The sequence below is a fragment of the Mirounga leonina genome, unplaced genomic scaffold, assembly GCF_011800145.1.
Source record: "Mirounga leonina isolate KUSES-001 unplaced genomic scaffold, KU_Mleo_1.0 Mir_104, whole genome shotgun sequence".
Classification (NCBI taxonomy): Eukaryota; Metazoa; Chordata; class Mammalia; order Carnivora; family Phocidae; genus Mirounga; species Mirounga leonina.
Window position 1 is genome coordinate 18,766,926 of NW_023270231.1, and position 12,067 is coordinate 18,778,992.

The window sequence follows — 12,067 nt, forward strand, 5'->3', positions numbered from 1 at the left end:
CCCACAGCTGTTTTGGCAGAATTAACATGGAGCTCCCTCCTTCCCTCAGCCTAATAGCCAACAGCACTGGTGTTAAAGCGGCATCTTACAAATGGCACTGGACATTATCTAAATTACAGTCAACATGTTTATAATGCTAAATACATCTGACCTAAAAACTCAGTCTCAAAACAGCATGCATGTGGCTTGATAATCTCGGAACACATTGGTGACATTTGGTTGACATTTCCTCTCCCGTGTGAAAGGGTTGGTCGCTCACTATCCACACGCACCGATATGAGAGAGAGCCCTAGTTTGCCGTTTAAATTATTTTCCTGCGATTGTGTCCTTGATGGAGAAATCTAACCTAGTAGAGGAGATCAGCCCTTATAACTGCAGCAGGCTCAACCCTAAAGTGAAAATGAAGGTATACGTATAAGCAGCAACCTAAACCTTTTCATAAAGTTATCAATTCACTCATTTCGAAAGTATATTAACTTCGGCACCTCCCGTGTGCCAGGCTGTGCTGGGCACTGAGAATAGAGGGTGGAAAAGGACACAGCCCGTGCCTCCAGGAGCTCCCCTGAGACACAGGAGACTCGACCACACACGACAAGGATGCACACCCTGCTGCAGGACACCAGCCTGGGGACGGAAGGGCTGGAGAAGGATTGCCGGTAAGGCTGACGCCTGAGATGAGGCTCAAACAGATGAAGACAAGAGGAGAAAGGCTGTCCCGAATGGAGGAAGAGCTAAGGGGTGCCATCCGAGTCTCTGTGAGAGCAGTAAACAGGTGCCTAGGGCTGCAGGGAGGGGCTTGTACCTTGCGCAACAATTATCACCAGACCACCTGGCGAACTCTCCAGATGCACTGAAGGGGGCCCCTGCAGAGGGTGGAGGCCACCCCAAAGCAATTAATTTGACAGCCTGTGGGACCTAGATTCAAACCGGCCCTATCACTTACTCGCTGTGGGACCTTGGACACACTGCATGCCCCCTCTGAATATTTGTTATTTCGATGTGTAAGGTGGGGGTGATTATAATGGTACCCACGTCATAGGATGGCTGAGAGGACGGAATGAGACCCTGCATGGACCGTGTGGGGCATGATATGGGCAGATGGTTACTGGCACTCAATAGAATGAGTGGCATTGCCTGGAAGAAAACATTTTCTTTCTCCATACGTTTTACTTTTACAACATTCTTTGGTGATGGCGTATTTATTTGCCTATCTGTCTCTACTTCAAACTCCTCAAAGATTGGGAGAGGGCCTGGTTAATTTCTAGCATCCGGCACATGACCTGAAGCATAGAAAGTGCTCAAAAAAGGTTATTGATTACAAACAGCATCAAATCATATACAAAGCACACTTGTGGGTGGGTATGTGTGTGTGTACACAATGATCCTATACAAATACATCAGACCCCAGGGAGCTGCGGGCCTTCAGAGACCACCTGGAGATTAGAGAGACCAGAGACATTAGGGAGAGCCTAGCAGACCTACACATCTGTACCAAGCCCCCCGAATTAGACTTCACTAAAACTGTGGCTCCAGCACCCTCTGTTTTGACTTGTTCATTCTTTCACTCAACAAAGACTTAATGGGCAAATCCTGTAAGCCAGACAGTAAGCTGGGTGCTTAGAAATATTTAGAGAAAGGGAAAGAAAACAAAACCGCTTTTGCTCTCAAAATGCTCATAATCTAGGGAGAAAGATAAGGAAGTAAGGAGATTATTTCATTACTGCAGGGTAAGCCCTTAGAAAGAAATAAGAGAAGTAGAGGCAGGAAGAAGATGCCAAGGAAGGTCTTCTGCAAGTATGCCCCACTGAATCTTAAAACATTCATGGGATCACGCAAACAAAAGCAGCAGGGAAGGGTGTTCCTGGCAGAAGGAACAGCATGTGCAAAGGCGTAAAAGATAAGAAAAGACTTTGTACACTACCCAGACTATATGAAGTTCAGAATGTCTGTAGGAACACTGCTAGTGGGGTAATGCCAGTGGACGAGGCTGCAGAGGCCACAAGGGGCCTGAACGAAAAGGGCCTTTTTTGCCTGGAAGTAATTGGGAGTTATTGAAGAATTTTAAGCAAGGGCATAGCTCAGTCATATTTGCCTTTTATAAATATCACTCTGTAAGCATTCTAATAGCAAAGAGAATGGAGGTTTGGAAAATGTGTCAGGGGAAATCTACCGGACTCATGTTTTGCCCATGATGGGTCTCACATCTAATATTGTCAAGCCAAAATAATATCTCAGAAATCATCTCTTCTAACCCCCTTATCACAAAGATGAAAAAACCTATTTTCAAGGGTTGTAAAATAGTTTATCCAAACTACTTATCTTTTTTTTTTTTTAAGATTTTATTTATTTATCTGAGAGAGACACAGTGAGAGAGGGAACACAAGCAGGGGGAGTGGCAGAGGGAGAAGCAGGCTTCCCGCGGAGCAGGGAGCCCAATGCGGGGCTCGATCCCAGGACGCCGGGATCATGACCTGAGCTGAAGACAGATGCTTAACGACTGAGCCACCCAGGCGCCCCCAAACTACTTATCTTTAAAAAAAAATTGCAAATGAAATAAAAAACTCTGCCCCTCAATTCAGTCCTCCCAGGTCCCACTACCCCCTGCCCCTTTGCTAGCATTTCTGCTAGGTGGGTTTCCCTCTGCGGACATAATTCAGGGAAGATCCTCTTCAGTTGCTAAAAACATTTACCAATTTTGAGAGCTAGTAGGGTATCTATTCTATGAACAGGAGAAAGGATTTAAGTGGTTTTGTACATGGTCACATAGTGATTACAAAGTTAAACCCTTTTAAACCAGAGATTACTCTTGAGCTTCCAATACTATTTAAATTACAACTCCCAAATCTTGAATGATGTAACACTCTAAAGTCCAAATGCTGCTTTCCTCTCTCTTTCTCTCTCTCTCTTTTTTTTTTTTTTAAATTCTGTACATCACATGGAAGTTACTTAACGTGACAGAAGGCAATCCAGCTAGATTGGCCTGGTAACAAAATCTTAGAGGGGTTCTCTGTGCTATAATACTCACCATCCCCTCAATCCTCTATAAAAATAAACACATTGATTATGTCATGTTTCTATCCAGGAATTCACAAAGAAATCCACAGAGGTGCATCTAATCTATATAGTACTACAATCTCATGATCCACTGCATTAGTTCCTTCAAACGACAACAGTAACAAGATCGTGCAGAGCACCAGGTCCTAGTTTTCACAGCTCAGAGGCAACCAGCCATCAGCTCATTATTCCAAAACAAATTTTGCAAGGTAAATAGATCTCACAGACTCAAACATCATGGATAGGTTAATTTAGTCAGCATCTAGTGATAAATTAAGGCAGTTGTCTTAACCACGAAGATATTAACAGACACTTGCTCCTGGAATACCAGATACCCAAAGCAAAAGAAAACAGTATCTGGGAAAATCCCAGACTGTGAGCCCTAAAAGTCATTTCCATTTGCTTTAAGCCAACATGAAGCATAACACATGAAAAGCAGCTCCATTATTACCAATGCAATAAATATTGTCATCAACCCCTTCAGAGTAGAGATCCAGTAAAGAATCAGTGAGCCCAACATTTCACTGCTCTGTACCCTTATAGATATTAGCTTCATTTAAACCCTCACGAGAACCGGCATGTTTATTTCCGTGTATGGTGAGTAGGCTCAGAGAGGTACAGATACTTGTTTACTCTCACATAGCCTGAAAGTGGTAGCTACCCATGTCTGTCTGAAACAAAGCTGTGTTTTCTGCCTACCAGGCCCCCATGTGTGAACTGGCTCCAAGGGGGTGGAAGGATCCAGGTGAAATGCTGCTGGTGCAGGCCAGGGAGGGAATCGGGCTGGGGCGGGAATCATGACGGAGCCCCAGAGAGTGAAGAAATCAGAAAGTCCCTGAAGTTAGATTACATATTGATTTGCTTTTGGACCGATCCCTCCACCGAAGAAGTTGAAGCAGAGGTTTTGTTCTTCCCGTTTAATAAATCAGGGCAAGTAAGACTCGGAGACTGTCACTGCTTAGATCCCAGGAGAAAGCAGTGACTTTTCCACGCACACCCCAAATCTCCCTGCTGAAGCCCAGGGCTCAGTCCCCCTTCCATAGGACTTCCTGTTGTTCCATCACCTGTAAGAGCTCTGCATCTATTTGACCAGGAAAGCCATCTTCTTAGATAGAAAGGGAAAAAGAACACTTCTTTTAAATTCTCTCTACCTTGCTAAAGTGTTTCACATATATTTAGCATTATGAAGCCTTATCACGATAGCTAAAAATGAAATAAAAATCATAATGTAATTTTGCTTTTATGGTTATAAATTAAATTCTCTGAAAGATTTTACCAGTAAAATCAACACTTCATAAGATACTTTTATCAATCCTGGGTGCCAGGAACCCAAAGTACAGTCTCATCCATGGTGTACTGAATTTTACAATTCTTTAATAGAGTTTCTAGACATATCATTTATTTTTCACTCTGCCAATGAAATAAATAGTGAAGGCTTTTGTGCCATGTTTCATTGGCTGGACAATGACAACCCTGAGTATCATAGTTGGTGCTGGACTACTAAGGAACAAAATTAAACTGCAAAGAATAAAGATATCCAGAAAGTCAGGAAGCAGAAAGAAGAGGTATGGTGCTTTATGGGTGTTCATTCTAGTTATGTTCATTATATGCCAAAGCCTGGGGAAGGCAAATATGGAATTTAAAAAGACACCATCTGTTGTGTGATGTTCCAAATTATAAACTTAACCCTTAATTTCTACATCCCCTGCTGTTCAGTCGTTCTCCTTCTTCAGGATGAAAAAAAAAAAAAAAGGTTAGCACATTAACTAAGCAGGTTTAGCAGGATTGATGGATATGCCCCATAAGATATTTTGATAAGCCCAACATCACAACTGTATATTTTCTCCAGAAAGAAATTCTTGTTAATATTTTACTTTTAAAACAAACACTACCCATAAATACAGTAGTTGCCATAAGCTGAGGGTCCACACAACGCACAGCACGCCAGTCTTTTCTGTGATTTTTATATTACTTAATATCTCGGGGCTCTTCAAAAGAAAAAGCAGAGATTTTAGAAAGCTTTCAAATCTGTGAAATGAAAAGTAAAGTAATCCTGCAAGTGAAGAGAGTTTCTTTTCAAAAAATATTTTTTTAAGACCAAAAAACCCCACAAGAGTGTGTAGTCCAAGTCAAAAACATTTCCTGTTTAAATATTCAAAGGCAACCTGTGGCATACATAATAGGAGAAATTTCCATTAAAAAGAAAAACAAAAGTAAGGTATCCTCGAAAATGCCCATGTTTTCTTACTCATAGGTCTGAAGTAGCCCCGTTTTTAAAACACACTTAACAAATGCAACACAGCTCAATCAGGGTTGATTTGAGTTCACAAAATAATTTTATTATATGTAAGAAAGCATACAGGCAATAAAATGAAGAAACATTCACAATGCATAAATAACACGGACCTGATGCAGGAGATATTTTTCAGTAGATTTCCTTCTTGTTACCCATTTCATCTAAACACTGTGTAAATTGCTTATCAACAAGAATACTCTGTAAACATTTCAGAGAAATTCTCTTGAAATGCCCCCACATGAATCGGTATCTGGCAAAACAGACTCATGATACTTTGTACAGTTGAGATGATGAGATAGGAACTTGATTCCAAAGCACAGAGAAGGAGCTAGCTAGCCTTTGTCGAAAGAGATCCTGGTGGCTTGGGAGCACTTAACACACCCAAAGAGCAGGGGTCTCCTTTTATTTCCACCAAGAGAAATGTCTAACTCGAGGATGATAATGAGGCACTATTCGTTAGTATACTATTAACATTTAGATTTAAAAAAAAAAATCAATTCTAAATTCAGATTAAAGCACTACAAAAAGTCGCCCCACTGAGTGGTGTGATTTGACCTGGTAAGATGAAGATGCAGGATTTGACCTTTGTCTGTTGGTGAGACTGTTGTAACCCAAATATTAAGGAAACCTACTGTCTTCACTACACGTATCTAACCAAGACGGCCACTTGTTGGTTCAGAAAAGCTATCTGACGCTGAAATGAGAAAAGACGCAGAGGGCCAAGTATTTTACATAAATACAAAGTGGCACATACTTTTTGTTACTACCTAAGGTCATAAATCTCAAGTCAGGTCCTTCTGAAGCTGGTTTTTATTTAAGATATTTACAGAACGGCAAATCTCTCTCCTGGGAAAGTCTCTGTCATTTAAAAAATTTTGAACACAATAGTAGCTATGCCTTTTTAAGTTTTTCAAAATCTTTCTAGAAAAAAAAACATTCACAGCATTTGTCAATTCTCACCTCGTGTTTATTACTGCCAATGAATTTTAAAGAAGTATCACAACTTCATTTCCTATCAGTCTTTGCTGTTTCTGGAAGTTACCCATGAGCATTTAGAATCTCAGAGTTTGTCTGTTTGTTTCATTGGCCAATAAAGTGCTAGTTAGATGGATGAAATGTGATTATAAGGTCTCAGATAATTCATTAGTTTATCCTATGACATCTGATAAATATAGATTTATTTAATAAATTAAAAATATCCATATAATACAATAAATAAATAAAACCAATATCAACAAAGCATCTCTCAAGTCTGGAAAAAAAAATCCCACTCCTACTGTAAGGCTCAATTATTTTTTAGAAATAATTTATGAAGGCATGCACCTACCTTTACAATCTGAAAACTCTGCTTGGACCAGTGTTAGCACCTGTTTGTACACAGCAAACTCAACCCTTCTCATTTCCTTCCTGGAAAGGATTAATTTTTTAAGCGATGCTGTTCATTGTAGATTCTGTGCCCTATTTTTTAAGTCCTAAGATAAGAATCAGTTTCTAAAAATAATTTTGGAGCCAAAGACACGTCCCTGTGAACGTTCACTTCACATATGTCCCTCTTTGATTCACTATGAACAACACAGAAAACACACTGGAATGTATTTTAAAATATAGTTAGTTGTGTGTTTAAGGAAAAGCAGCAGAGGAGGGCTTGCCTGACATCTGAGTCTCACCACACCTTGGTTTCCTAACAGCAAGCCACTGAAAATCTCCTCTAGTTTTTGGGATGAGCCTGTCTGGCCGGGTTCATCTCAAGGTTCAGGTTGGATGCTGTCCATTTTGTGTGATGGGCTGGATCTTCTCTAGAGAGACATCGGTGTCGTAGTCCAATATGACAGATAGGGCCGGGGACAGCTTCTCCAAGGGTTTGGCCATTCCACCTGCCTCCTCCTTCTTCAGGTCCTCGGAGGAGCCCACTGCATGTGGGATCAGATAAACCAGATTGCAGTCCTTGGAAATGGAGCCTCGAGGCTCGTGATGGCTGGAAAACACCACAGCCCCATTGTTATTGATGCTAACCGTCTCTATGGCATTATTCGTGGTAGGGCAAAGTCTGTAGCATCCTAAGAGTGTTGAAAATGCCTTCCGAAAATCAGCATTAAAGGCATAAATGATGGGGTTCAAGGAGGAATTAGCCCACCCAAACCACACAAACACGTCAAAGGTGATGGAATCAATGCAGAAGGGCTTGGTCTCCCCAGACCCACAGAAGGGCACCATGCAGTTCAAGATGAAGAAAGGAAGCCAGCAGCACACGAAGACCCCCATGATCACGGACAGAGTCTTCAGAACTTTAGTCTCTCTTTTGAAGGACATCTTAAAGGAGCTTTCTGGTTGGGAACACTCCACCGGGTTTCCATTACCTGTAGTGGTCTGGCAATTCTTGGCATGGACTGCTGCCCTCTCCAAGGCCGAGATGCGCCGTATTTGTTTCTGGGCGATCCTATAGATCCTGGTGTAGGTGACAATCATGATGGCCACGGGGATATAAAAGCTTATCAGAGAGGATGAAATGGCATATGTCCTGCTTAAGCTGGAATCACAGTTGTCCAGGGTGTCACCCAGGGAAGTGGCATTGCCGTCGGAGGAGCTCGTGGGTTTCGCCTTGTGCCAGCTGAGCTGTACTGGGATGAAAGAGATGAGTACAGACAAGGTCCACGCCACGCTGATCAGGATGAAGGCTGCCTTGGGGGTCATCTTCCTCTCATACCGGAAGGGGCTGGAGATAGCCCAATACCTGTCCACGCTGATCACACAGAGGTTGAGGATGGATGCGGTCGAGCACATGATGTCAAAGGCCACCCAGATGTTACAGAAGGACCCAAAGGGCCAGAAGCCAGCAATCTCTGCTACCGCTTTCCAGGGCATGACCAAGACAGCCACCAAGAGATCCGATACGGCCAGGGAGATGACAAAGAAGTTGGTCACCTTGGACCGCAGGTGTCGGAACCTGATGACCGCGGCACAGACCAGTGTGTTCCCCAGCAGTGTGGACAGGATGAGCAGAGACAGGAAGCAGGCTGTAAGGATGCGGAAGGAGAAGTCTCTCTGTACCACCAGCCCAGCCCCATCCATAGTAGAGGTGTTCAGAGTCCTCATCTTGCGGACGGAGAGCACATAGGGGGCTCTGACACCCTCCGGTTCCTAAGCAGGGATGAAGGGTCAGTCCAACCTGCAGGAGTTCTCACTCACCAGGCAGCCCCTGGCACAGCCCCTCCGGCTCCCCTGGGTGGAAGACCTCACCAGCATTCCATCAGAGGGCTGCAACAATTGCGTGGCAGGAGCCTGCCCTTGGCAACCCAAGTCAGCCCCTTGGAAGGTCCCTCTTGCTTGCTACGGCTGTCTTCTGACTCCCTTGCTCCAGGTCACTGTCCTGTTGACCAGCTGGCCCTTCAATTCTCCATAGAAGGCATTGGCTTTTTAGCATATTCTAAGCTATCCATCCAGAGACTCCCAGGCCTCTGCGGATCTAGGCAATTGCAGTTATATACTGGGGCTGTTGCCTCTCTGGTGGTGACGGAATTCTCCCCTTTTGAAGTTGCAGCCGAAAATACATGCCTCACTCCTCCAAGCCCCTTGGCTACACCGCAGCTCTCCAAACGCCCTTAAAAAGCAAAAAGAAAGCAAAGGTTGCTCGCCAGGACTTGAGCCGATCGCAGCTTTACCCGTATCAAACCCACTTCGACTGTCCGAGCCACCTACCTTGCCTTGAGGTTGTCTCTCTCAAAGCCCCTGGAGCTCGGACAGCGGGCTTCGCTAGGCGCCGCAGCTCCGCAACGCCCAGGAGGTGCGCCCGACTCCTGCCCGGCGCGCGCAGCCGGGATCTGGCTCCTGATGCGCAAAAATCGCAGGGCAGGTTTGGGAAATGATCCCAGGCCAGGTCCCCCGGGGCCGGCGCTGCCCTACTGCCTCCAAAGGCTAATGCTTGTCTAAAGCCGGGGACACCCGGGAAAAGGGCTCCCGGGCGCTCGTCACTTCCTTGATAGAGGGCACCTCCAGGACTAGTCACTTGGAGAGCTTCTTTCCTTCGCTGCCTTTTCCCCAGAACCGAGCGCCCGGGCGCCCCTCGGGTGGCCTCTGGCCCCTCGGGGCAGGGCTCTGCGCCTCTCCGCCGCACTGTCCGCTAGCTCCCGGGAGCCCGTGGGAACGCCAGGCAGAGAGCGCCGAGCTGGCAGCGGAGGGCGCACGGGCCAGCCGGGTTCCCGCGGGGCACAGCCCACCCCGCCCCCGCGTCCCCTCCCCTGCCCTGCCCGGGGGCGGGCTTCGCTTGACAGGCAGGGTTGCGGGCGACAGCCGCACGTGGTCCCTTGGATGGTGCCGCGGGCGAAACGGGGGGCGGGGGCCTCCCAGGTGAGCGCTCGCACGCCCTGGGGTACCGGCTAACCCGCGGACCCTCGGACCCCTGGACAGCACGCGACAGGGCCCGCCAGACGTTAGTACCTCGAGTAAGCCCGAGTCGCCTGAAAGCGAAGCTCGGCCGACCGACATTCACTGGGGTCGGCCCCACGCCCTTCCCAAAGACCGAAGCAAGCAGGGACCCTGCCCACTCACCCACGCACACCAAGCCCTGGATCGGCGGGCGTCCGACCTGCGCTGTCTCCAAGTGTCCCCCAACTAGGGTGAGGCGTGCCCCGCCGGCGCCCGTACCCACCGCTCTCGGAGAGGATTCGGCGCTGCGGCGCGCCTGGCAGGTGCGCTCCGCTGTGCCGGGAGGCCGCTCACTTCCCGCTCCGCCGGGACAGCCGGCGCGTCGCGGGCTGCGGTCAACGCCGGACTGCAGCCCGTGCTCGGCGCCCGGAGAGCGCCCCAACCCCAGCACCACGAGCTCGGCAGGCCCGGGGCGCCCTCTGCCGGCGGCGGCGGCTTCCCACGGCCCCGCTGCGCCCTCACAGGTACAGACCTCACCCGCACCCGCTCCCGGGTTCACGCGGGACCCGCGCCCGGACGGGCACTTCCCCGACCATGACTGCCAAAACCTGGAAAGGGGGATGCGCAGTATTCCTCATTTAGGACTCATTCTGCTAAAAAATGACAAGAATGAAAAATTCCTTTTGCTGGCTCTGCATTCACTGAATCGGTATATTTTCCTGAGCACTCATTACGTGCCAAGAGCAAGGGCGATAGGGTGAGCAAGATGCAAGCTTTACTCTCAAAAAGACCAGACAGAACTGGCATTTACTGAGCGACCTCCGTGCCCCGGGCACACACCTTAACGTTGTTCACCCCTTAAAACAATCCCTTCTCATAGGCCTGGTCATCTCCACTTTGCCCAAGTGTAAAATGAGATTCAGAAAGGTGTTCAAAGTTACAGAGCTAATGCAGGTGTTTGCTGCCTGACTCCGCCTGCGTGTTCTTTTCACTTACGTGTCACTGCCTGCTGGGAGCTCCGGCTCTAGTGTCGGCGCCAACAAACTAAATAAGTAATCACCCACAGATCCAAAATAGAGCACAGGGCAAAATGGAGGCAAGAGGGCCTAGTGGAGAAGGATCTCCCCGGCTTCTTCCCAGCTGCCCTGGACAAGGCCTCACAGGTCAGTCTTCGAACGAATTTGTACATTAAGCGGCACCATCGCCGTGCCTTGCTGTGCAAGGGGCGTCCATGTCAGGCTGCCTGGCTTCCCGCCCTTACCCTGCCCTGCTGGCTGTGTGGGCTCTCTCTTCCCTGGGCTTGGTTTCTTCCTCTGTAAAACGGTGATGGCATAGCAGGATTTTTCTAAGTATTAAATGAGATGATGTTTACAGAGGACTTGGAACTGAGCCTAGATATTCAGCACCCCCCATGGGCAGAAATCCCTGGGGGCTCATTAGAAAACCAATAGCCTTGGCTCCTTGAGAACCCGGCATCACATTGGAAGCTACAGTTTTCTCTGTAAAAACCCAGAACCTGAGTAATAATTCCATTAAATTAACCAGTACAACCTGCACCTTGGTTTTAAAGGAAAGGACTGTCTTTCCGGGGGCAGACCATCCTGTGTCTCTGCCCCCAGCTCTGTGCGCCCACCCTCAGCCTCACCATCACACCCAGCAATACCATGAGTCATGAGTCAAAATCACAGACAATTTTGCCACACACGTGCCCAAAGAACCACATTCTTATAGAGCCGTAAGCCATGCTTAACATACTTCCAGATCATTTTCCTTAAAGCAGGCATTCCCCTAAGCTTCTTGACTTCATCTTTCTTTCCCTTTTACGAATAAGTACAAATTAAACGTATGCTTCTGATTCAAGATGGTCATGTGGGCTTGAACATTTAACTCCCCACATTCTACCCACCCCATCCTGAAATGTTTCCAGTGCATTCCACCTGGAAATACACATGTAGGAGAAATTCAGCATTAACCCTGGAAAACAGGAAAAAAGTGAGGTCTTTTTTCCAGGATAAAGGGCAGATGGGATTAGACTAGAGGAGGGACGACTTCCCTGCATTTTCCACGGGAAGAAAACCCCAAAAGAACACACTACCAAGATCGAGGTAACAGATGCTGGAGGTCAGGATAAGGCCAATTGAGAAGTGCCCCCAATGCCCAAGTCCTCGCAGAGCCAATAACCCTGGCAAAGCCCACTGCTCTTTAAGTTAAAACAAGGATGACAACTACAAGCGGAATACCCAGACCCCCAGAGTCTCATCTATATAAAGCCCAGTGGTGACTGGTCAGGTTCCGGATGGCATCACATTTAATGATATACCAGTCCATTGGCCAAAAAAATACTTGATATGAAAT

The 12,067-nt window shown here is 47.0% G+C and overlaps 1 protein-coding gene across 1 annotated transcript; it reads right to left on the reverse strand.

Annotated features, from left to right (window-relative positions):
• Nucleotides 1-6,782: 6,782 nt before the first annotated feature.
• On the reverse strand, nucleotides 6,783-8,852 carry DRD1 (dopamine receptor D1). The gene has a single exon (XM_035012549.1). It carries the CDS (start codon nucleotides 8,441-8,443, stop codon nucleotides 7,103-7,105), a length of 1,341 nt encoding a protein of 446 aa, XP_034868440.1. The 5' UTR covers nucleotides 8,444-8,852; the 3' UTR covers nucleotides 6,783-7,102.
• Nucleotides 8,853-12,067: the final 3,215 nt, after the last annotated feature.